Consider the following 27,611-nt stretch of genomic DNA (forward strand, 5'->3'; position numbering starts at 1 on the left):
AAATGACCTTTAAGGTGTTATTGTAAGCCTTGCAAAGCAAAATATAGCTACAAATAAGCTATACATTGGTATATCAGAATAACCCTATATATTTTACTGTATTAAATGAAATTCACCTACAAGAAACTATTACTGTAAAAGGCATGCGGTCTGGAATATTTTAACAATACAAAAAGAAAGGAATATACTTTGTATTCCTCTTGGAATGTGAGCCGCATACAGAATCATTTGTCACAATGCTCAGGTTTCAAAGACAAAAATTACTAGCATGCGGTATGTTGTGGTATTTTCAGTATCTTCCTGATTTTCATAGATAATACATTTTTGCATCTGTTCTAAGAATAATATTAACTCCCTGAAATAGGAAAACTTAGGTTGTAACCCTGTTACTTTTTTTTTTATCAATTTAGATTTCCTTCTTTCCACCTATCTATCCATCCATCCATCCATCCATGTATCTGTCCATCAATCCATCCATCTATCTATTTATATATTTATTGTAACCATTATATGGGATACCATATGTCTTCTTTGGTTAAACTTAGACTTACCTTGTAGTGAAACAAGAAAAGACCACAGAAAAAGGTGTAGAGCTCTGCTGTTAGTGTGGACAGGTTGATGGCAGTGGCACTAGTTTTTTTTATAACCACGGGGAGGAAGCTGTAGAGGCCAAACATGCAGGCAGTGAATCCCACATACAACAGTCCTATAAGACAAACATTACAATTACTAAAAACTATGCTGCTTAACAGTTCGTACTAAAAAGGATCTCTGCAGATTTCATAAAGTGGATCTACTTTGTAACAGTATTTATTCTTTGTCCAAAAAGGGTAGTAATTAGAAATAAAACATGTGCTGTCTTTGTCCAAACATAGTGTCATTATTGCTTAAAGATTATATTTGGCATGAAGTTTATACCCATTGATTTAAAGAGGACCAGTCACTTGTTGAAAGAAATGTAGTTAAATACCTCGTAAAAATCACTATGTTCACCTGATTCTGCTGCTCTTTTCCATTTTGCATTGTGTCTCTCCAATGCAAAGATATTCACACTTTTTTTTCTTTTGAAGGGCATTATAGGAAATCTCTGCTTGCAGACCAATTGGGCGTTTCTTCAGAGTCTTCTCTGAGGGCGTGCACATTCACCCCTTCCACTCAGATGCTGTCAATCACAGCTCATTGGCGTCTGAGACCACTAGTCTTCCAGATCAGGTACCAAGCTGTGAAAGTCAGTGTCTGGGAGGGAGGAGTGAAAGCACATACTAACAGAGAAAACTGGGAATCAACGCTGACTTGGACTACAAGTAGAAATTTCACTTATTTCACTCCAAAAGCAAAATGCTGTTCATGTGTTATCGGAGTGCTGTCTGTAAAAGGTTGGAAATGTTTTGGGCTTTTTTGTGTAGGAGAACAACAGATGCCACATTGATGTAAAAAAAATTGATAAGAGTTAAAAAATGGGTGAAAATTGGATCCAGCATAGTGATTAAAAACAGTCTTTTTTTTGCACATTACAAAAATCTGTTGTTCCTCAATATGATGGACCCAATTTTATACATTTTTGGATGAGGCCTAAGTGTTATTATATCAGAATTTTTTGTAAACAAACACAATCTCTTTAAAAGTAACATACATAGGTTCAATGGGCATTTGAAATACCAGTTAAGCTAAGCCTCATGTATTAAATTCACAAAATCTATAAAATTAGAATTCCATCCCCAACCAGCAATATTCTAGTTATAAAGGGAGCGTGTCACAAGGTTTTTGCTACTCCATTATAGTGACCACATTATACCTCAGATTTTAGTGCGAATGTGCTATTAGTATAAAGTAAGCGTAGTCACCTCTATCTGTTCCCATTATCTCCTATTTCTTCATCTTTTTCACAATTCTATCCTGATTAAGTTTTTCTTTTATTCTATTATTTTTTTGTTTTTCCTTTTTTCTTCCACTACTCTTCTGTATTTTCATTGCCGCTCACTTTGTACACTTCTTCTACACCTTTTTTTCTTACTTTTTTTACTCCTTGCATTTTGTACTAACTAGCTTTTCAACTGGTTTATTTGCATTTTTTTCCCACCAACTTATAAACTTGTTTATCTTTACTGTGTTGTTTTTTTTATATTATTTCTGTACCCTCCCCTAAATGAGTGGTTCACATGTAGGCAGCATTTCATGTAGGGACCATTTCATGTAGGCACTAATAATGAGTGAGCACTACAATGCCCAGGTGCTCTTTTTTTCGAGTCGAGCTGGTTGGATGCTCTGATGATGACTTGAGTTATGAGTATAATAGAATTTAATTATTGAGCAGTCCGACTCTTCGCCCACATACAGACAGTAATAAATAGCGCATTTCCAGGTGAGAGTGGGCAGGCATTTTTTTTATTACATATCATCCAAAACATTGTTTTCACCCCAAGTGAGAGCCATTCAGAGACTACATGTGGTTCTCACTGGGGTGCCGGCTCCCATCATTCACTGAAGGGAGCTCGCTCTTTGTATCAAGCATCACGAGTACCTGAGCACCTTGATGCTTGAACAAGTATCGAACAGTGGCGAGCATGCTCACTCATCATTAGTAGGAATCAGTTCAGGCTTTAAAAACCCCTCTGTACTTGTAAACACTTTCTGATGTTTTTTATGAATTAAAAAAGATGCCAGTACAGGGTTCAAATGCATGGTCGGAATAACAAAACCATTATTGAACTACTCTATTTTTCGGTTTATAAGATGCACCGAATTATAAGACGCACCCCAAATTTCGAGAAAAAAAAAGTAAAAAAAAAAAAATGGGTTCCATTTTATAATCCGGTGGTGGCTTACTGGAGGGGGGCGGAAGTGGTGGTGGAGCAGGGTCACAGTAGGCAGAGGCATTGGTGGAGAAGGGCGATGGTGCGGCGGCTGTCCCAGATGCTCGCTGCTGGTGGCTTGAGGCAGTCAAGGTCAAGAAACTGCTGTAGGTTGTGGGCCACTGTGCTGGAGGCTCCTGTGGTTCAGGTGAGGCAGCAGCCACCCTTGGGTGCTAGGGGCTGCTGGCACTGGGCTGGTGGCTGCTGGGCTGGGGGCTGCTGTGCTGGGGGCCGCTGTGCTGGAGGTTGCTGCCGCTGTGCTGTGGGGGCGGTGAGGCAGGGGCCATCCTTAGGTCTGTGGTGCAGCTTCAAATAATGGCACCCGGAGTCAGCGCGTACACAGATTGAGCTCTGATTCAGATTCAGAGCAGATTGATTCAGCTCAATGACAAGCCGAGATCTCATCTGCACATGCACCACCTCGGGCGCCATTTTCTCAAGTCCACTGCTGGGCTGGAGGCGGCACGTGAGCTGACTCCAGGCACCATTATTTGAAGCCACACTGCTGACTTAAGGATGACCCCTGCCTCTCTGCCCCCCAGCACAGTGGCTCCCAGCACTGCGACCCTCAGCACAGCAGCCCCCAGCATAGCGGCTTGTGGTCACAAGCACTGCGGCCCCCAGCACAGCGCCAGCAGCCCGCAGCATTGCCCCTGCATCCTGCTAGCCCTCTCCACCACCTCCCGGTAAACTACATTTGGGTTATAAGACCCACCCCTCATTTTCCTCCCAAATTTTTGAGAGGAAAAGTGCGTCTTAAAATCTTAAAAATACGGTACTTTGCAGCAAGAGACTCTTTCTTTTCCAACCACACAGCCTATTTTTGAAGCGTTTTTTATTTCCTATAAGGTGAGTTTTTAACTGGGTGCTTATTCCCAGCCAGCTGCCCATCAGTGGTGGGGTTTATATGGAGGACTACATCAGAGTAGATTACAAGTACTCTAGTGAAAATCTCCTGTTGATGAAACAGTGATTTTATTAAAACTACAGCAAACTTCGCAGTACATGACACATCGGTGAAATCAGGGTCTCTGTCTCTATATTAGGCTCTGTGCCCACGTAGCGTATTTTCATGCAGTTAAGCTGCGATCTGCACCGCAGCGTAACTACATGCGTCCTGCATCCCCAGCACAATCTATGAAGATTGTGCCTAACCCATGCCCACGTGGCGTATTAGAACGCAGCAATTCGACTGCTGCCAAATTGCTGCGTTCTAAGAAGTGACATGTCACTTCTTTTGTGCGCTTTGCATGCTGTCTATAGGGAGAGGCAGCATTCAGGGCACATGAATTCTCCAGGCACCAGGCGCTTCAGAACAGAGCTTTTCAGATGCGCTCTGAAGCGGACCTTGTACGCTGCGGTGCAGAGCGTACACGTGGGCACAGCCTTATGCTGTTCTCAGATGGGACAGTAAAAACTTGGTGACAGATTCCCTTTAATAAAATATTCAAGTAAGTGGCCACCCAAGTACAGTAGCCAAGACAGTTTTGAATCACCTTGTTTTGCTATTTTGACTTATATATATATATACTAGAAGGTGGTCCGATTCTATGCATCGGGTATTCTAGAATTTACGTATTGTGTAGTTAATGTATGATTTTTGTTATATATATATATGTTTAATCTCTTTTTTATTGAAAAATTATATATATAGATGTTGTGTGTAGTTGCTAAGTGTTTGTGTAGGGCGCTGTACATGTTCTGGGTGTTGTCTGGGTGTGGCGGGGGGTGTGAGCGGTGTTGTATGTGTGTTGCGTTGTGTGTGTTGCGTTGTTTGTGGAGCGCTGTGTGTCTGCAGTGTTGTCTGTGTGGGTGTGGGGTGCGTGGGTGTGTTTTGGGGGGAGGTATGTTTTGTGCAATGTGTGTGTTGTGCGGTATGTGCGTATATTTGTGTGTGCCGCGGTGTTTGTGTGTTGGGTGTTGTGTGTGTGCGGCATTGTCTGTGTGTGTGGGTGTCTGTGTAGGGCGATGTTTGTGGTTCCCAGTGTGTGTGTGTGTGGTGTGTTGTGCGGTGCGTGTGTGGCGGTGTGTGTGTTTTGGGGGGAGGTGTGCGCCCCCCATCATGCTCCATCCTTCATGCTGCACACCCCCCATCGTGCTCCATCCCCTATGCTGCGCACCCCCCATCGTGCTCCATCCCCCATGCTGCGCACTCCCCATCGTGCTCCATCCCCCATGCTGCGCACCCCCCATCGTGCTCCATCCCCCATTCTGCGCACCCCCCATCGTGCTCCATCCCCCATTCTGCGCACCCCCCATCGTGCTCCATCCCCCATTCTGCGCACCCCCCATCGTGCTCCATCCCCCATGCTGTTCCCCCCTTCGTGCTCCATCCCCCATGCTGCGCACTCCCCATCGTGCTCCATCCCCCATGCTGCGCACTCCCCATTGTGCTCCATCCCCCATGCTGCGCACCCCCATCGTGCTCCATCCCCCATGCTGCGTACCCCCCATCGTGCTCCATCCCCCATGCTGCGCACTCCCCGTCGTGCTCCATCCCCCATGCTGCGCACTCCCCATTGTGCTCCATCCCCCATGCTGCGCACCCCCCATCGTGCTCCATCCCCCATGCTGCGCACCCCCCATCGTGCTCCATCCCCCATGCTGCGCACTCCCCATCGTGCTCCATCCCCCATGCTGCGCACCCCCCATCGTGCTCCATCCCCCATTCTGCGCACCCCCATCGTGCTCCATCCCCCATGCTGCGCACCCCCCATCGTGCTCCATCCCCCATGTTGCGCACCCCCCATCGTGCTCCATCCCCCATGCTGTGCACTCCCAATCGTGCTCCATCCCCCATGCTGCGCACTCCCCATCGTGCTCCATCCCCCATGCTGCGCACCCCCCATCGTGCTCCATCCCTCATGCTGCGCACCCCCCATCGTGCTCCATCCCCCATGCTGCGCACCCCCCATCGTGCTCCATCCCCCATGCTGCTCACTCCCCATCGTGCTCCATCCCCCATGCTGCGCACCCCCCATCGTGCTCCATCCCCCATGCTGCGCACTCCCCATCGTGCTCCACAGTCACACATCAGACCGCATACACGCACACACCCGATCACATACACGCACACACCCGATCGCATACACGCACACACCCGATCGCATACACGCACACACCCGATCGCATACACGCACACACCCGATCGCATACACGCACACACCCGATCGCATACACGCACACACACACTGACGATATCGCACATACGCGCTCACACACTCCCAACATCCGGAGATACCACATGCTTCCGGCCATGTGATCCTCCGGCAGGTCCTGGAAGGTCATTGCACAGGGCACAGTATCGCCGCCGAGAAGTAAGCGATATCGCCGGATGTTGTGAGTGTGTGAGAGTGAGTGTGATCTGATGTGTGTTTCTGTTCTTATGTGTGTGTGTGTGTGTGTGTTCCGCCGCTGCAGGACCTTGATGCGCTCACTTGCTCCCGGTCGGCGTCTGGTGAGTATGACTGCGGGGTCTTCTGTCTTCTCTCTTCTCTCTTCTGGGGATGCCCGCTGCCTATAATGAAGTGTCTTGCAGTGTCTTTAACTCTTTCACCGCTGCATGACACTTCATTATTGACCGCACCGGTGTACGCTGGTAACCATGCTATAGTTACCCAATGTTTATCATGGTTACCAGTGTACACCGGCTCCGTCCCGTCCCAGCATCGCAAGGTTATGTCTGGTGTACGCTGGTAACCATGATATAGTTACCCAATGCTTATCATGGTTACCAGCGTACACCGGCTCCGTCACGTCCCAGCATCGCAAGGTTATGTCTGGGCTGGGGGAGTCGGGGCTTTGTTTGAATTCGGGGGAAGGGGCGTGGCCGAGCGGTCGATGCGCGCGGAGTGTCGGGGCGAGCGGCCAATCCATGCGGGGGGCGGGGCCAGGCTGAGGCGAGCGGCCAATCCGTGGGGGTGGGCGGGGCCAGGCCGAGCCCGGCGGCCAATCCGAAAGTTGTCACTGTAAGGACACAATTTTGGAGCAAGACAGACAGACAGAATAAGGCAATTATATATTTAGATATTACACAGTGTGGACCAAAAGTAGGTGGATAGTGTAAAGTTAAACTGACTCAGTTGTCCTTAGCAACCAATCAGATTCCACTTTTAATTCTTTAGACTCTTTGGAAAATGAAAGGTGGAATCTGATTGGTTGCTAAGGGCAACTGAGTCAGTTTCACAGATAAATCTCTCCCAAATCTATTTTCTTTTCAGATAATTCAGATAACCCCTAATGGCAAATAAATTACATACAGGTCAAAGAAAATGGACTTTAAAAGAGTATTTGAAATCTTAAAATGCTGAAACTGTTAGAGCAAATTGTTATTCTTCTCTGCCCACCTACTTTTGGACCACCCTGTATGTATATAATATATATTATATATATAAATATATATAAAATTCTGAATTAATGTATAATTATCAGATAAATGGGTAGATAACCTGATTTTATTATTAGTGGCATGACTATGCTGTATTCTTGTGTTTATTTATGAAATAGCCTAATATCAACCTTTTGTTAGTTTGTTTATTGTTTATTGATTTGCAGATTTTATTGAGGTAGTGTTGACTTCAGCCCCAAAAATTAGTATTTGCTATTAAAGAATAGTCTACTCAAGATGACTTGAAGGGATTTTCTAAGCAAGGGAAAATTTTCGTCAAGTACTGTAGCATGCTGACTCCTAAGAATGTGTAAAATACACAATGCCAGGATTCATTTCTGCTTGCCAAAAATCATAAATCATCATGTTAATTGTATACTTATTGTTAGATGATGACCACTTGAACTGGCAAGCAGAGCACATATTACACACTGTTAAGATTAGGAATGCTAAAGGTGGTGTCAAACACAGCGACGGCGACAACGGCGTCGCTGCTAAGTCATCATTTTCTGTGACGTAGCAGCGACGTCCCGTCGCTGTCGCTGTGTGTGACATCCAGCAATGACCTGGCCCCTGCTGTGAGGTCGCCGGTCGTTGCTGAATGTCCTGCTTCATTTTTTGGACGTTGCTCTCCCGCTGTGAAGCACACATCGCTGTGTGTGACAGCGACAGAGCGACGAACTGAAGCGAGCAGGGAGACGGCATCTGGCAGCCTGCGGTAAGCTGTAACAAAGGTAAACATTGGGTAACCAAGCAAAGCGCTTCGCTGGTTACACGATATTTACCTTGGTTACTAGCGTCCGCCGCTCTCAGGCTGCCAGTGCCGGCTCCCTGCACGCGGGGTAAATAAGCAAAGGTTTGCTTATTAACCCGATGTGTACTCTGGCTAGGAGTGCAGGGAGCCAGCGCTAAGCGGTGTGCGCTGGTAACCAAGGTAAATATCGGGTAACCAGCGAAGCATTTTGCTTGGTTACCCGATATTTACCTTAGTTACCAAGCGCAGCATCGCTTCATCGCTTCCACGTGTCGCTGCTGGCTGGGGGCTGGTCACTGGTCGCTGGCGAGATCTGCCTAATTGACAGCTCACCAGTGACCATGTAACGACGCAGCAGCGATCCTGATAAGGTAAGTCGTCACTTGTGATCGCTCCTGCGTCGCTACGTGTGATCCTAGCTTAAGGTGCTTGTTGAAAAATTTTTACATGCAAGGCAGATAAGACAAAGGCTTACAGCTGAGATTTGCTTGGAAAATTTACCCGGCAGTTCTATAAACACCTGAAGTTGTGAGGACCAACCAGCAGGATTTTGCTATATGAAGTGAAGGCAGTGCCATACTGGCACTAGGATGCTGAATCCAGGCATACCTGTTATAGAAGATGTGATGCTTGGTTGAAGTAATATCTTTAATCAAAATTGCAGAAATGCACTTTGATGTGTGCAACAGGGGTGGGCCTTTGTGGGTCAGGTCCTAGGCGTTTATTCCTCGTCCGATGTCCTCCTGGCTTTCCCTGTTTTCTTTATTTGAATATTAGGCCATTGCCTCTTGTAGTGTTCAATAAAATGGCGCCTGAGATTGCGGTACTCTCATGTGCAGACTGCTGCACCATTTTAATGAAGACAGAATTACTGTGGCAATGCGCATGCGCTGCCAATAACAGCCATGGCAGTGCGGTGCAATATTCTAATAAAGAAAAGAGGGCAAGCCAGGAGGACGCTGGATGAGGAATAAAAGCCGAGGACCTGACCCACAAAGGCCACTCATGTTGCACACAGCAATCAAATTGCAGTGCATTTTTGCAACTTTGATTACAGATATTTCTTCAGCCAATGCATCACATCTTTCTATAACTGGTATGCCTGGAGTCAGCAGGTTAGTGCCAGTATGGCACTGCCTTTAGTTCATATCACAAAATCCTGGTGGTTGGTTCTTAACTCTTTAGTAACCAAGCCAATTTTGACCTTAATTACTAGGCAAAATTTGGGAATTCTAATCAATGTCACTTTATGTGGTAATAACTCTGGAATGCTATAACAGATCCCAGTGATTCTGAGACATTTTTTTGTGACATATTATATTTTATGTTAGTGGTAAACATAGCTTTAATTTTTTGTATCTATTAGTGAAAATATCAGAATTTTGGTGAACATTTTGAACATTCTGCAATTTTCAAACTTTCACTTTTTATATCCGTAAACCAATTATTCATGCAGTACAAAATAATTAATCATTATCATATCCCATATGTCTACTTTACATCTGAATCATTTTTCATACGTCATTTAATTTTGTTAGGATGTTAAAAAGATTAAAATTTTGCCACAATTTTTTCAAGAAATTTTCTAAACTGGCACTTATTCATATTTTAATGGAATTTGATGGGCAAATATATTGGAAACTACCCAAAAGTGATAGCATTTTAAAAGCTGCACTCCTCACATAGTTCAAATCTGCTTTCAGGAAAATGTTGATCCCTTCAGGTGCTACACAGGAATTAAAAAAAAAAAATGTAATTTCTCCACTAAAATGTTGCTTTATTCCCATTTTTTTTCACTTTTACAAGGGATAGAACAAAAAAAAAAAAAATGGACCCCACAATTTGTTACCCAGTTTCTTCTGAGCATGCTGATACCCCACATGGGGTTAGAAATCTCTGTTTGGACAAATAGCAAGGCTCAGAAGGGAAGGAGCAATATTTTTATTTTGGAACACAAATTTGGCTGAAATAGATTACCGGCACTATGTCACATTTGTTGCAGCATTTTCGAAACAAGACCAATCATGGAGTTCATGTAGGCTTGTGTTCAGCATTTTGAACCCATAGATGCTTCACAGACTTTTTAAAATGTGGATCCTACTGTGGGACATGAATAGTTTTTAGTTTGATCACTGGTCTCCTGCACTCCTATACTCGTGTACAGCGGTTATTCACTGACAGAGCCTGTTAAACCCTGTTTATAGCAGAATCTCAGATGCTATTGTACCCTGGGTCATCAGATGATCTCAGGATGCCATGGCAATGATCGGCACCTATGATTACGGTCCCAGGGGGCTGATCCTGTCTTTTAACCTGTTGGATATTGCTGTCACGATTGACAGCGGTATTTAAGGGGTTAATTGGCCGCGCCACTTCAAACACTGTTTTCATGTTCCACCAAAGATGTTAATAGCTAACTGGTGTGGGTGCCAAGTGTCAGAGCCAAATGGAAAGATAAGTCATCAATATAAAAGTGGACAACCCAGACTATAACGATGAGCGTGTGCAAAAATGCTCGAGTGCTCTTTACTCAAGTTGAGTAGGTCAGACGCTCGGACTTGAGCATGGTTGGAAGTCAATGATTGGGCAGTTTAACTGAGCACAGAGCGTACCCGAGCACCCCAACGCTCAATCAAGTATCGAGCAGTGGTAAGCATGCTTGCTCATCATTAACTATAAAATATTTATTGTTCATAATTGGTGAAGAGTGAGCACTACCATGCTCGAGTGCTCAGTACTCGTTAAGAGCAGTAGCATGGTACAGCATGAGTACCAGAGTATAATGAAAGTCAATTGGGGACTCAAGTATTTTTCAAGATGATTTCCTAGACGCCATGGTTTGAGATCAAGCCAAAGGTCAATTTAAAAAAAAAACAACAAAAAACCCACAAACAAACAAACAAGCCAAAAAACAAACATTGTTAGTCAAGCTTCTTTTTACTCACTATTTAACATGTATTAATTTATTATACTGACCTCCTGCACATATTATGCACATTTATGTGAGCAGGTAATATATTCACCAAAGGTTCAATTACTTTCTATAATTCCTAGCAATTAATTTCACTGTTTTGCCAAGACTTGTTTAATGAAACAAATAGTAGATCTTGTACTATTAAATCCCCGTTTGGGCAGATATAGATGTATGATGCCCGTATTCAGGCCTAATTTTCTGCTAGCTTATATGTTTTATGCATTATTTGCTTTTGCCAGTATTGTTTTAAGAGAATTACGAATTAGAATTTTCATCAGGATTTTTTTTTTATAGTCATTGCAGTTAAAACTCCTCATATTCTTTAGTTCATATTAGAGTAAAAGTGTCATCCTCTGTGATTTTATTTCCACATTGATCTCCGGTTGGTGCTGTTCTGTACCCAAGATAATGGCGCAGTAAATGTTCTTTAAGTCAGTAGGTGGAGAGCTCATTTAGGAGATGTTATGAAGCGACTCGGCTTTTGATAGATTGCAAGGCCGTTATTCATTGTTTAGTGAAGCATTATTTATGATGGGATTTAAACGGCTTACCTATTTGCCAGTCCCAGGGCACTTTTAGCAACTCTTTGTGCTCCATTATTGCTCTGTAAGACAATGCATGGTTTAATACAGACACAGTATAATACGTCTAAAAAATAATTCATTATACAAATAATATATGACTGAAGATAAATCAATTCACTGCCACAATGAGACTTCTTAGGTTTAATAAAAAAATATCAATCTAAGTGAAATATGAATCTTGTTTTATCGCCATTTGAATTGTAATTCAGTGGATAAATTAAATGGGTAGGGTGAGGCATTCAGAGATTTTATCAACCAGATGAAGTGGAGAGAGGATCCAAAGAGCATCTCATGCCCTTTGCTTTCAATAGTAATTGTGTAATTCTTCATTTCTCCTATGGCGGCGCTGCAGTAGAATGAAACACTTGCGCAAAATGGCTTTAAAATGGATTTGGTGAATGGTGGCGTATATCTCAGGAGTGCAAAGTAGCAAAAGGAAAGTTTTAGTGGATTAGTAAATGGGTTGTCCTTGGATTTCCGCTGAATGTTAAAGTAGTGGAAGGAAGAGGCCCTCGAACAAAAGAGATCGGCAACCTCTTTAAGAGATGAAAAATGGAACACTTGTCCCTTGGGATATCTTTATTAATAATTGGGAGTTTAACATTTTGGGTCATTCAGAATCTAATACCATCAAAGTACTGGCAAGTAATACAAAATCCAGAATTAGAGATTTTATTATGTATGATAGGAGTTCATTCTGATTTCATGATATATCATTTTAGTTTTGCAGGACTTGTATAATTAAACTTACAAGACTAAACTGAGTTAATGGAGAAAAACACCTCTAATGTATCTATAAAAAATGTAATAAAAGAAGAGCATCAATCATAAATTAATGGTTGGACCATGATGCTTTGTGACAAAATCATACATTTCAACAGTTATTAGTGTGATCAGATAATCTTCATTAACATGAGAATCCTCATTGCTTTCAATTACAGGAAAAGGACAATTGATTCTATAGCAACCAGCGACAGGTACTCGGATAAACCTCTAACCTATAAGTCCTTTAATTGTAACATATACCTGCTTTTCAGTTAAGAAATTTGTGCACTGCGAACATTACCTACAATGCAATCTGTGGAAAATTATGCTGTTATTTTATTGTAAGTGAGGAAATTCCCATTAAAGGAGATCTGTAACCGCATTTCACAATATAAATTGTATACATTATGAAATTGATCCCTTAGACCTGATACGACTGGTGTATTTACTTTGAAAATCCATGTAACAATGGCTGTATAATCCTCAATATTTCAAGTGTCACGGTATGACTGTGGGATAGCAAGGGACAAAGAGCTCTTATGCTCACAGTAGGGAACCCTCGGCAATCAATCCCTGTCCTCCAGATTACCCCTGATGGTGGAGACACTGGTGTCCCATACCTTACTATATTTCTGAGTAAAGCTGATCTGTTCCCCCCCTCCGCCCAGGGAATGAAGGGGCAGGAGTGTGATCAATACACAGATGACAAAGACAGAGATACCAGCAACTAAGTCACAAAGCACACTCTCAGGAATAAACAGTAAGAAACTAAAGGGAAAAACAAGAGACGTAAGGATGCAACAAAAAGGACACCAAGAGTTAACATGACAACTGCAGAAAACAATAATATCACAATCACCAGTAAGCCTGGATAAATCCACCTCTCCAGGCCAGGTATAGTCAAGCTATAGCTGGAACTATAAGAAGCTTCCACCCAGCATATATAGGAGGAAAGCAAATGTGACTGGCTTTCCCATAGCATGTGACCAAGGAGATTAACAAGCAGTGTAGCAGAGATTAACTCTTGCTAGCCTGCCTATGATTATAGGTCTGTGAGTTGATGCCCCAATCACCCTGCGCTGATCACAGACATCAGGCAATTTAGCAGGCAGAGTGCAAGAATCTGAAGTTTCCATAGATATTGACATCGTCATGATAATCAGCAACGCTTGCAGAAACCTCCTTGTGACATCAAGATGAGCGTTTTATAAGTTCAGCTATAAAGAGAGCTCATGAGTTCAAGTATATCCAGTCATCATGATTAAGGGTGGATGCACACCAGAAATGTGTTGTTTCACATGCTACTATAGTTTTCTCTTTGTAAATACCTGATGCCCGTGTACAAGAATTTTTCAAGTAATAAAGCAGTTGTTGTTTATTTGAGCTGGACTGCTTTGTTTCACTTATCAAGTATATTCATTGTTAACCTACCCAGCCTGACAGGTGCAGCTTGTACTGAGCGGTGTCTTAGCAGCAGGAGGGACAGGAGGAGCTGTCAATCAGGCTAGCTGGGCACAGATTAACTTAAACTTTCAGAAAGTGTTATTCATCCATTCTGGCATGGATTTCCAAATTAAATATAAATAAACCACATCACGTTTATGAAGCTCTATTGAGTAATGTATTTTGAAAACTGGTAAAAGAGGCATTTTAAGCAGTTAGGAAAAATAAATTAGGGGTGAGGGTTTTCAATTTTCAAATTATATGTATGAGCTCAAGCACAAAGCTGTTTTCTAGGTATGGCACCTGTACAGCACTGCAGAGGATGCTGAAGGCTTCCTTCACACTGCTGTACTTGTAATGAGTGGTAATGTGTGCATGAGCCATAAGGCTATGTGCGCAAGCTGCATCTTTGTGGTGACCACAAAGATGCACGTTTTTGGTCCCAAAAAACCACACCCTCGGCATGCATTTTTTGCTGGGTTTTACTGTGTTTTTATCGCGATTTTGCCCAGTAGATTTTTTAAGGGTACCGTCTCACTAAACGACGTACCACCGATTTCGACCACAATACGACCTGGTCAGGATCGCTGGTACGTTGCTACATGGCCGCTGGTGAGCTGTCAATCAGGCAGATGTCACCAGCGACCAGCTAGCAGCCACCAGCGACTCGTGTAACGATGCAGTGCTTGGTAACCAGGGTAAATATCGGGTAACTAAGCAAAGCACTTTGCTTGGTTACCCGATATTCACCCTGGTTACCAGCGTACACCGCTTACAGTGCTGGCTCCCTGTATATGTAGCTAGGGTACACATCGGGTTACTAAGCAAAGCACTTTGCTTAGTTACCCGATATTTACCCTGACTACGTGTGCAGGGAGCCAGCGCTAATCTATTGACTGGAAGGGCTCAAAAACGCAAGTAAAAATGAAGAAAGAATTGACATGCTGCATTTTTGTGGGCACCACAAAGACGCAACCAAAAAAAGCTGCAATATGCAGACAGAAAAATTGAAATCTCATAGGCTTTTCTGGGGAAGGAAATGCATGCGGTTTTGAGACCAAAACTGCACCCAAAAAATGTGCGAAAACACGGAAAAAATGCTGTGTGCGTACAAGGCCTAAGTAACAGCACGTTAAACGAAACCTGTCAGGTCAAAAAAGCAGCATGTGTGAGCTAGTAACCCCTTCCTACCCATCCCTGTGTTGTAATAATGTGTAATATGAAAGTAATAAAATAACGTTTCATTACTTACATATTCCCTATGTAAAGAGCATAGGTCTCTAGCCCCATGGGTGTATCATCGCCCTGTGGGCGTTTGCATGCTTTCCATGGTATCACGCCCCTGTGGACGTAATACCATGGATTTTCATGAGCGACCTCACGTCTGCTCCTTCAGAATCCTGCGCGTGTGCGCTTACCATTCTCGCCGCATTCTCATCCTGGTTTCTTGTTGGCTTCAGACGCGCACTGCGCATGCTCAGAAGACTCCTGCGGTTCCGGTCATGCGCAGTGCGCGTCTGAACCCGGCAAGTAACCACCAGGATGAGAAGGCGGCGAGAATGGTAAGCGCGCACGAGCGGGATTCTGAAGGACCAGACGTGAGGTCGCTCATGTAAATATATGGTATCACACCCACAGGGACGTGATACCATGGAAAGCATGCAAATGCCCACAGGGCGATGCAACGCCCATGGGGCTACAGCCCCTGCTCATTTACATAGCGAATATGTAAGTAATTAAACACTATTTTATTACTTTCATATTACATTATATTTATTATTACAAAACAGGGATGGGTAGGAAGGCGTTACTAGCACACACATGCTCCTGCTTTTAGGTTATAACGCTTTTTTGACCTGAGAGGTTCCCTTTAACACTGTTTATAATCTCATATTTTACACTACTGTGCAAAGGTTTTAGGTGTGGAAACATGCTGCAAAGTAGGTAGGAATATTATAACTGTGTAGTAAGCTTAGAGCTCGGTGAGGTACAGCAAATCTCTGCTACAAAGTTAAGACTGTGGAAGACAGTAATAGGTCACACGTTATTGCAAGACTAAGCTCAGCAATAAGACAAAAGGTAGTTATTCTGCATCAGCAAGATCTTTCCCAGATGAAGAGTTGAGAGCAGACTGGGGAGACTGGGGTTTCAAGATGTGCTGTTCAAGCTCTTTCAAATGAGCACCAAGAAATGAGCAACATCAAAAGCTATAGATGGATAAGTCGGCCAAAGAAACTTAGTGATAAAAGACACATCATGCTTACTCTCTTTCGAAAATCGGCAGATGTCCAGCAGTGCCATCAACTGAGAACTGCCAGCAACAAATGGGACACAGCTACATGCATTTACTTTTTGTGGCCATCTGGCTATAACTGTGGCCAAATAGCCATCCATTCAAAGTGGAAACAAGATAGAATGGCTCAACTATGCATTAGGAACTAGGGTGCAGAAAAATGCCAGCAAGTGCTCTGGACTGACAAGCCAAAGTTTGAAATATTAAACTGTAACACAAGACAAATTGTTTGCCAAAGGACAGGAGAACAGTACACCAAAGAGTGTCCCCAGGTAACAGTGAAGCATGGTGGAAGTGCCCTGGATGTTTGTGGCTTTATTTCAGAACACAGAGTCCTGGAAGTGATAATATGGCCTAGACAGAGACCCAATCTCCTGATCAACATCACATCTGTCTGGAATTACATCAAGAGACATAAGGATGTGTGTAAGCATTCATCCACAGAAGATCTGTGGTTAGTTCTTCAAGATATTTGTAACAAATTTCCTGCTGAATTCCTTATAAAACTGTGTACAAGAACTGTGTGCAAGTGTACAGAAAATAATTGATGCTTTAGCGTAGTTTTGGGGTCATAGGATGATTACAGGTGAATTTCTCCTTTGTTAGTTCAATAACTTTTAACCCTTCTATTTTTGAAAGCGTTCTCACTTTGCTGCATTTTTCAACACCAGCTTAAAGTACACAGTACTGTATGTAGTTGTATCTGAGCTCATACCCATAAGACTACTAAATGATAAACTGGGAACTATTAACACAGCCAATAACCATACACATCGCACTTACGTTATTCTAGCTCTTTATGACCTATGTTCCACCAACATAAACCTTTTCCTTCTATATTGTAATGAGAATTAAATACAGTATTACCTGTGGTTGTGGTATAATGCTAGTCACTTCAAGATAAATGCTGGATTTTCCAATTTGCAAACATATTAATCAAATTCATAAATTGATGAGAAAAATTTTATGTAAAAGTTTAATATTTAAAAAATATTTAAAAATATTTAAAAATAAATAAATATTTAAATAAATATTTTAAAAAAATAAAAATAAACTGAGCACATAAAATGAAGTGTTTCCATTTGTGTAACGATAATTTATTTTTCATATCATCCACAAATGCACCGTAATTGTGTGCTAATTCTAATACGAGACAGAGTTAAATGAATGAAACATTACTTGCGACCAAAATCTATCCATCATAGAAACAATCAATGTCAGAATGATACCTGCTACCATGGTAAATAGCTGTCACTTTGACAGTGTAATCAATACAGCTTTTCAATACTGCAGAATGGCCACATAATAATCATGCCATTGCTACATAACCAGATGAGCTATCAAATAAGCTGTCCACTATGATACAGAATTCATCTTGGACACATTTACAATAAAAATGTTAATGTTATGTGCATCAATATTATAGCTCTGATCCTGTGTATGCTGCACAGAAAATATAGAAAACAAATATAAATCAAAGCAGTCATTGGAGATCACATTTCCCAACAGAGATGGCCTGTCAAAAGTTCCATGTGATCTAAAACATAACTTGTTCCAATGATATATTGTTCATCTATATTAGCAAGGATATGTGTGCACAACTGTTTGACTTCTTTTATTCGTGGTTCCAATATTTTTGATGTCAAGGTTAAATATGGATCCCAAATACATGTAATGTCACTGAATGGTAGATATGACACTATTATGAACAGAGGCTTACCCATTTATTAAGAAAAACAAAAAAATATGAAATAGTTTCATCATAACCCTGTCTATCTCACAATGTCAGATTGCTCCACTCCCAAGGGCTAAAATAAAATGTAAAAGGGTATGCCCATGTAAGAGACTGGCAGCCTCATAACTGTGCCAGCTACACACTTCTCTGAATAAGTTGCCATTAGTACTTATTAGTGGGAGGCTGCCATTATCCGGAGTATTAGCTTTTTGCTGTTTTGAGATTTATTTTTACATCTGTGTCTGTCTGATATATACGGACACAGACTAGCCTGGCTATCTCTTGATAGGTGGGGCTGCACAGTATAGTATTACCAGATTGTGCATCCTCGGTCTAAACAGAGAAACGTTTGCTATGTTCTCTTTTCAAAGATCCTCAATATCTCATGGCAATGAAATAGGCTGCTGCCCATCCTGTTAAATGAATGCAGCTCTGTCTCAGCCTTTGCAATCCCCTTAAAAGAAAAGAATAGCTGATGACCAAGATCGGGCACAGACAAAAAAGGGCTCCTGTGCAAGAATAATATTTGGGCCTTTTGCAGTCCAATTGCTCACCGTAATGCCCTTACGTTTTGCAGTTACACAGGTTGCACTAATTAATGTTGCACCTTCTGATTCCTCCAAGTAGGAACTTATATTCAGTAAATAAGATATATATATATTTTTTTAAAATATTGATTGGATACCCTTCTGATCATTACAGTCTAGAAATATATGAAGCCAGGGATTTTCCTTTAGACATAAGAAAGATTCCCAAATAGAAGATGGTGTCTGGTCATCGGGATCTTGGATAGGTCGGTGGTAGATGATGGTTCATGCAGTTTGTGGTGCACTGTTTCGTCATACACTGTAGTTCTACCCAGTGTACTATATACAAGAATCTTTGTGACAATCTCCTGTGATCCAGGACTGAATGCAGAAAATACAGCAAATTACTTCTGACCAAGATTACATAATGAGTGACCTTGGTTTTTTCTTTCTTTTTAAAGTATTCTTCCTACATAATGCTGTACCTGCCTCATGGGACATTTTCAGGTCAAGGAGAGCGGACTCTAATGCTGAATGAGAATTTTCTCTAGAGCACAAAATTGAGAGATTCAGCAATTAATTACTAAATTAATGCATATATGATGGATTTTACTGGCTATAGGCCTTATAGGAGAAACACACTTCATAAAAATGTAGTAAAAAAAATGTTTCAGAAGATTCAAAATGCTAAAGTATTTTAAACTGCAAACTTTTAAATTGCTGGAATTAAATTATTGAATTGCTAGAATTTAAAGCTGACCACGCTCCAATATGTGTGCGTGTGTGTGTGTAGATACATATCACATATATATATATGTATATATATATATATATATATATATATATATATATATATATATATATATATATATATACACGCACACTGTATATATATTACTATTCTGCTTCTCTGTTTCATTTTTTTTTTCTTTTCCTAACTTGACTTGTCAAATTATCCTGCTATGGAACAATTTTAGAATTAGAATAATAAGAAATATGTAAAAGTCAGATCTTTTAAATCAAGACTCTAGCCACCCTTAGTAACAGAGCGTTCATCTGTTTAAATTAAATAATAGTGGTTAATAATACTACATATAGAAAATTATAAAATATGTGAATGAATTTGAAGGGGTGGTCCGAAGGCTAAACAAATTTTCAAACAAATCCCTGTTTAATGGGGTAATATAAACCAATTTGGTTGCATTAAAAATTCTCTACTGTTCACTAATTACATTAACTACTGTTGATTTTTTCATCCTGTCTATGATGCTTCGTTTGAGACTTGCAGTGCATGCCAGTATTCTGAAATGAAGCTTAATTAGGGAGCAGAGACTTCGGTCACTGACACAGCCCCTGCCTGAAACGAGATATCATTAGTGAAGCTTGTTTCAGGGGCTCGTCACTTTCGGGAGTAGCGTAGATCTCTGAATGATGCTCTGACAATGCACCCAGACTGACTGTTCTGCTCTGTTACTGGCTCATTACAGCTGATCTAAACCAGCAACAAAGAGAGCACTGTCAGTGTGCACATTGGACAAGGACAGCGTGCAGGGATCAGACCAGACCCTGAAATTAGCGTCACTGATGGGAGCGGGCAGGGCCGGTGTCAGTGGCCACAGCTTCAGCATGCACTGGGCTTCTCAAACAAAGCATCATAGACAGGAAGTAGGGACAAAAATTATTAGTAGTTAGTGAACAGTAGGAAATTTTTAAAACAACCATATTAAAAATTAGTTTAGATTACCCAAATAAATACATAGGGATTTGGTTGCCTGCCCAACTTTTTGAGCTGTGGATTTGTTTAACATTAAAAACGGATCATAACGAATGATCATCTGTTAACAGATCTGTTTTTTAACCACTGTACATTTCAAGAACACTATAGATCTTCACAGACACCTCTTTAAAAAATTGATGTGTTAGAAATGGAACAAATATGGAAGGAAAACTGAAACCAAAGCGTGCATTCATTTTTGCTCTATTACAAATTCATTTTTTTTAATACTGCATCCATTACAGACGGATGACAACTGGAAATGTGAATGGAATCTAACACCCAAAACTAATCATGTTTTATCTAAATGCAATAAGGTTGACATATTTAGATTTTTTCTGATTTGCTAAGAAATCTTCAACATCAAACATTATTGCGAGAGGTCTCAACATCACATAAAAAGTTTACGTGGTTCAAACAATACTAAGTAATACAAAGACAAAGGATTTGTGTAATTTAGAAAACAAAATGTCATATATCCCAGCGAGGGAATACTTGAATTAATAGATGGGGATCTTCTCTTCTTCACTTTACGATCCTCGTCTATTGGAGTGGAGAGCAGTTAGTTACAAGCAGCATCTTTCATTCAGTCCTGACTTGCATTATACATAGCATTGAACCAACCCTTCCATTTCCTATACATGCTCAAAAAATGTTATTCATACTTTCAAATGTCTGTCTATCTATTGGCAGAGTAGAGGTTAAATTATCTTTTGTAATATACTCACAGCTGTATTCCACTGAAGAAAGATCCAAACAGCCCAATCATTCCGAGTAACTCAATTCGACTGAGATTTCGAACTATATACTCTTGACACACACTAGAAATCCCATACAGAGTGGCACCACCAAGAACTAAGACATCCCCAATTAATTTACTATCTCCAGGAAAAAATTCTGTGGAGAAAAGAAAAATATAAAATTGGAAATATTTAAACAATGTAAATTAGTAAAAAAAATCTTAACAAAAGATGCATTTTTCTTATATACCATCAGGGCCAGAAATATTTGGACAGTGACACAAGTTTTGTTATTTTAGCTGTTTACAAAAACATGTTCAGAAATACAATTATATATATAATATGGACTGAAAGTGCACACTCCCAGCTGCAATATGAGAGTTTTCACATCCAAATCGGAGAAAGGGTTTAGGAATCATAGCTCTGTAATGCATAGCCTCCTCTTTTTCAAGGGACCAAAAGTAATTGGACAAGGGACTCTAAGGGCTGCAATTAACTCTGAAGGCGTCTCCCTCGTTAACCTGTAATCAATGAAGTAGTTAAAAGGTCTGGGGTTGATTACAGGTGTGTGGTTTTGCATTTAAAAGCTGTTGCTGTGACCAGACAACATGCAGTCTAAGGAACTCTCAATTGAGGTGAAGCAGAACATCCTGAGGCTGAAAAAAAAGAAAAAAATCCATCAGAGAGATAGCAGACATGCTTGGAGTAGCAAAATCAACAGTCGGGTACATTCTGAGAAAAAAGGAATTGACTGGTGAGCTTGGGAACTCAAAAAGGCCTGGGCGTCCACAGATGACAAAAGTGGTGGATGATCGCCGCATACTTTCTTTGGTGAAGAATAACCCGTTCACAACATCAACTGAAGTCCAGAACACTCTCAGTGAAGTAGGTGTATCTGTCTCTAAGTCAACAGTAAAGAGAAGACTCCATGAAAGTAAATACAAAGGGTTCACATCTAGATGCAAACCATTCATCAATTCCAAAAATAGACAGGCCAGAGTTAAATTTGCTGAAAAACAACTCATGAAGCCAGCTCAGTTCTGGAAAAGTATTCTATATATTCTATGGACAGATGAGACAAAGATCAACCTGTACCAGAATGATGGGAAGAAAAAAGTTTGGAGAAGAAAGGGAACGGCACATGATCCAAGGCACACCACATCCTCTTAAAGCATGGTGGAGGCAACGTGATGGCATGGGCATGCATGGCTTTCAATGGCACTGGGTCACTTGTGTTTATTGATGACATAACAGCAGACAAGAGTAGCCGGATGAATTCTGAAGTGTACCGGGATATACTTTCAGCCCAGATTCAGCCAAATGCCGCAAAGTTGATCGGACGGCGCTTCATAGTACAGATGGACAATGACCCCAAGCATACAGCCAAAGCTACCCAGGAGTTCATGAGTGTTAAAAAGTGGAACATTCTGCAATGGCCAAGTCAATCACCAGATCTTAACCCAATTGAGCATGTATTTCACTTGCTCAAATCCAGACTTAAGACGGAAAGACCCACAAACAAGCAAGACCTGAAGGCTGCGGCTGTAAAGGCCTGGGAAAGCATTAATAAGGAGGAAACCCAGCGTTTGGTGATGTCCATGGGTTCCAGACTTAAGGCAGTGATTGCCTCCAAAGGATTCGCAACAAAATATTGAAAATAAAAATATTTTGTTTGGGTTTGGTTTATTTGTCCAATTACTTTTGACCTCCTAAAATGTGGAGTGTTTGTAAAGAAATGTGTACAATTCCTACAATTTCTATCAGATATTTTTGTTCAAACCTTCAAATTAAACGTTACAATCTGCACTTGAATTCTGTTGTAGAGGTTTCATTTCAAATCCAATGTGGTGGCATGCAGAGCCCAACTCGCGAAAATTGTGTCACTGTCCAAATATTTCTGGACCTAACTGTATAAGCAGGAGACTTTCCATAGACTTCACACTGAAATATGTATAGACTACAGCTGAACAGTATGTGTTCGAATAGCAATTATGTTAACAGATTTTGCAAAGAGATTAGTTCATGAGCAGCCTTAAAATTAAATTAGAAAACTGGTTTTCACATTAGTACTGATAAAATTATATACTTAAGCTTTTCTACTTATATGTTCTAGAATTGTGTAAAGCTAACAAAGCACATTGAGGTGTCCCTAATAGAGTGATTGACCATTTCATAAAATCTTCTGATTATTGCTTCAGGCAATTGAGACATTAAAGCCAATTCTTAGGGTATGTGCGCACGTTGCTTTTTACCTGCTTTTTACCTGCTTTTTTGCTGCTTTTTCTTCTGCGCTGTTTAATGCCAAAATGGATGTGTTCTTCTATTCAAGCAAAGTCTATGGGAATTTGGGTTTCTTGTTCACACTATGTTGTTCAAAATGCTGCCTTTTTGTGGCAGAACTTTGGTCAAAAACTCAGCTTTTCAAAGAAGCAACATGTCAATTGTTTTTGCCATTTGGGTTTTGCACTGCAAAGCTGAGTTTTTGACCAAAGTTCTGCCACAAAAAGGCAGCATTTTGAACAACATAGTGTGAACAAGAAACCCAAATTCCCATAGACTTTGCTTGAATAGAAGAACACATCCATTTTGGCATTAAACAGCGCAGAAGAAAAAGCAGCAAAAAAGCAGGTAAAAAGCAGGTAAAAAGCAACGTGCGCACATACCCTTAAAGCTTTTACACCAGAAAAGTGTCGTAACAGCTTTCAAAAGTAGGAACATTTTTGCACAACAGGCAGTTTGAATAAGCTCCACTAATATAGACCCTGACTGGAGTATCATTTCTGGTGCAATGCAAAGAGACTCACGCCACTCAGTAGAGCACAGAATATATTAAGGGATATGCACACTTAAGGCTAGTTTCACACTTGCGTTGAACGGCATCCGTTGCTATCCGCCGCCTTGAGGAATTACGGTAACCGTTACATGAAACCGTTTGATTCCTCATAGACTTCTATTAGCTACGGATAGCAACGGATGGCCTTGCGTTGCATCTGTCAGCCGACGCTGCGTTGCATCCGCCTGGCGGATTTAACGCTGCATGTATCTTTTTTTGAGCTTGGCGGAGCGTCAAAAAAACGCAAACGGCAGGATTCCGTCGGCGTACGTTGTTTTTAAAATGGACACCTATGGTGGCGGATTCCGTTAGAATCCATTATTTAACGGATTCCATTAACGCAACCGTCTTCACACAACTGCGCATGCCCAAATGTGTATAGTCAAGAAAAAAAAACTATAACGGATTGCGTCATTTTGTACGATCCGTTGCATCCGTTGTGCCACTATATGCAACGCATCCGTTGCATCCGTCACACAATGCAATGCAACGGATGCCGTTCAACGCAAGTGTGAAACTAGCCTTAGTGATCCAGGGTCTTCTTCTCCAGCAAGACTGGTGTAGCGCGAGCAAATTGGCACCATTGTTTTTCTTTTTACTTGTAATTCTGTCTAGTACAGTTATGTGAGCCGGCAAAAAGGCAGTGTTTTGGCCAAAAAATGGCCTTTGTGAAGCCAAAATATAAAAAACAACAGTATAAAACACAACATGAAAGGCTATTCAGCCAAGAGAACTATGGGCTACGACTTATTCCTTCTCCCACTGATCTCTTCTCTATTGTTGTAGAAACACTACATAATCAAAATGTCATATTGAAATCTTATAGATAAAAAAATAATTTAAAATTGTCACAGCTCATACATGGAGAGGCAATATGATTAAAAGTGGAAGTGACTATATGATTGTAATGTTTATCAAAGACCATGGGCTAAAAAAGGCTATATTAGGCAAACCTGGCACCAGCCACTCCATCTGACAGATTTCAGAGAAACCCCTGACCTATGCCCTTTAATCCTCCTACAGGGAAGTGGTTTTACAATGGGGTCCACTGAATTGATTGAAAGGAAGAACTGCTGGCTGGAGCAGCAAACCAGAGGCAAGAGAAGTCTAGGTAGCTGCGTCAGAAACAGGATAGACAAAACATGAACAGCAACAGAATACAAAAGCTGTAGTCAGAGGGATAGCCGGGGTCAGATGCCAGGTAATCAATCAGCGCATAATTAAACAAGCCAAGGTCAGAATAGGGAGGATAACAGAATAAAACAAGGGCTAGATGCAAGCCAAGTGAATCACAGGAATATGTAATATGGAAACACCATAGTCAAGGGAGATTCCAGGCACAACATCCGGCAACTGAAGCAGGAAGCTATGAGTTTATACACCGCAACCATAGGCCACAGCAGGAAGATGATTTTACCTGATGAGTTACTAGCCAAAAAAACATCCATTATCTCAGCTGAGCGGCACCACATATCTCAACCAAACTAATCCCTTGCTGGTCAGTGACTGTAGTATTGTCTACTACATCGCTCGCAGGGTAAACACAGCAGCATCAGGTAATCAAAGCGAATGTAGCTGAAGCAGATTCTGGTGCAGATGTGACAACAAAAATATCATTAGCCACTTTTAGGCAGCTATTAATGACGCCCATGAGAGTACCCATGAGAGTAAACATGCCCATAACGAAAACTCATCAAATGATCACAAACTCTAGTCAAGGCCCTCCTATGAACTCCAGATTGAATGGAGTCACTGATTATCATGCCAAAAAACACAAGTCATAATGATCATCGCTGTAATTCAGAGTGCAGTTCTAGTCACATGAACGGATCCCACACCCAGTCAGACAAGTGACGATCAATGTCTTATCATCATCAGAGAACTATGTGATGTGTCAGAACAGTCGGTGATATGATCGCCATGTACATCTGGACTATATGTGCGTCTTTAACAACACTGACATGTAACCATTATACAATGCAATGGCACCAAACTCATGTGACTCAACTGATCATGTCTTCATAGCAGTCACAAAAGCCATTCAGTAGCACCTGAATTCAGTCACAAGTCCATCGGCCAAAGCGCAATCCTGACAATTAAACAGGACAAATCACCAGTCACTTTTCCTCTACCCGTACTATCAAAAGAAGATGTAATAAAACAGCTATGAGAACAGTGATATCTTAATGAGGTATATTTTCTGGAAAGTATACAACCAAGTGAAAGAAAGGATAATTAGAGTGGAAAAAAAAATAGGTAAAAAGAGGGGTAGAGTAGGGGACAAGAAAAAACAACATAATCCTATACACCAAATAAACGAGTCTAATAAAAAGGAACTTTTAGAATTAGAATTTTCACTTTAATCACAATACCTGCTATACTTACATTACAAAATTGGAACAGTAACACAACGGTAGATAAAGGGTAACGACTTACAGTATATTCCATATAGAGACCATTTGGGTTCCCTGTGACCAATATGCTAATCAACATAATTTCCCTTTGTTTCAATATTATAACCTTGTTACCTCCCCCTCTTTTGGGAGCACACTATCAATACCTGAGATGACTGATATTATACTTCCACTCCAAGATATCTCTAGGAGCAGGATATCCAATTCTCTTTGTTCTAATATTTGATTTATGCTGGCCAGTACATTGGTTCATAGGTTGTGTAGCCACACTCACATATTCTAGCCCACAGTAGCAAGAAATTAAATGGACAAGAAAATTAATGTTACATGTAAAGTAATATTTTTATTTATTAAAATACTTTCCTAAATGGGAATTCTAAAGGAATTACCCTTGATAATTGTTTTATAATTGCAAGAAGATAAGCTGGGTAAAGTCCCATAATCCGAAATATTTGCTACTTGTACCTGTCACGCATGTCCATCTTGAAGAAGAACTTATCATGTAGAGATTTTGCTTGACTGAAGGTTCTTTTCTATACAAATCCTTCAAAAGATGTCCATCATGGAAAAACAGTGGAGGGATCAATGTGAAGGGTAAGAAGGAGTTACCCATTAGTTTCCTTGGATAAATAGCCTTGCATGTTGTTTGTGTTTATATTGTTGTTTCTTTTTATTTTGACTTGCACAAAATATTGCCTTTTTGCCTGATTATGTAATTTTTCAAATAAAAAAACTCAATTATGGGATTGTTATGGTGCTTTGGATACATTTTTCTGTGAATACATTAGGGTTCCGGTGGTGAGTCAACATAAGAAAGCACAGAGCCAGAGGAGTGAAGAAGACAACAACATCTGTAGTGCCGTTATGTAAGAGCAATATGTGTAACAATATGATTTACCTTCCTTTTGTTGCCTTCCCATAAGTACATCTGCTCCGGCCATGCAGCCTATTCCTAAGATACAGGCTACTGCCCCAATGAAGTGTAATATCTTATATCGCACCAGTAAGAAAAACCAGGACAGTAATATGACGACAGGAATCACAAAACAATTAAGTAACTGCAAAAAAAGAAGAAAACAATATAGTAATTGCTGAATGATATCTGTAATAAACATTGTAAATATTTACCTTCAAAATGGGACAAGTTGCCTTACAATATTGATATATTATGACCAAAATAGTAATCAAGCTGTAGTGCAAAAGTAAAAGCTCAACTCATTACCTAATCACAGTTGCCTTAATATGTTTATGTTATATACATTGTATTAAACAAAATTAGAGATAAGCAGATCTTTTCAAATTCGAGTTGCCGAATGGACCAATTTTTCCCCTAATCAGTAGTTAATTACCATATAAAAAGGAATTATTCACTTGTATACTACAGTGAGTATGGAAAGTATTCAGACCCATTTAAATTTTTCACTCTGTTTCATTGCAGCCATTTAGTAAATTCAGAAAAGTTCATTTTTTTCTCATTAATGTACACTCTGCACCCCATCTTGACAGAAAAAAAACAGAAATGTAGACCTTTTTGCA

The 27,611-nt window shown here is 40.9% G+C and overlaps 1 protein-coding gene across 1 annotated transcript in view; it reads right to left on the reverse strand.

Moving 5' to 3' along the window:
- Positions 1 to 27,611, reverse strand: part of SLC35F1 (solute carrier family 35 member F1) — a 563,999-nt gene that overhangs the window by 40,629 nt on the left and 495,759 nt on the right. The window contains exons 4-7 of the mRNA XM_075340020.1: positions 26,974 to 27,133; positions 20,817 to 20,985; positions 11,519 to 11,571; positions 552 to 706 (exon numbers count right to left, since the gene is read on the reverse strand). Of these exons, the coding sequence (XP_075196135.1) occupies positions 552 to 706; positions 11,519 to 11,571; positions 20,817 to 20,985; positions 26,974 to 27,133 (537 nt within the window). The remainder of the gene's footprint in view (positions 1 to 551; positions 707 to 11,518; positions 11,572 to 20,816; positions 20,986 to 26,973; positions 27,134 to 27,611) is intronic.

Source organism: Anomaloglossus baeobatrachus, chromosome 3 (assembly GCF_048569485.1).
Source record: "Anomaloglossus baeobatrachus isolate aAnoBae1 chromosome 3, aAnoBae1.hap1, whole genome shotgun sequence".
NCBI lineage: Eukaryota > Metazoa > Chordata > Amphibia > Anura > Aromobatidae > Anomaloglossus > Anomaloglossus baeobatrachus.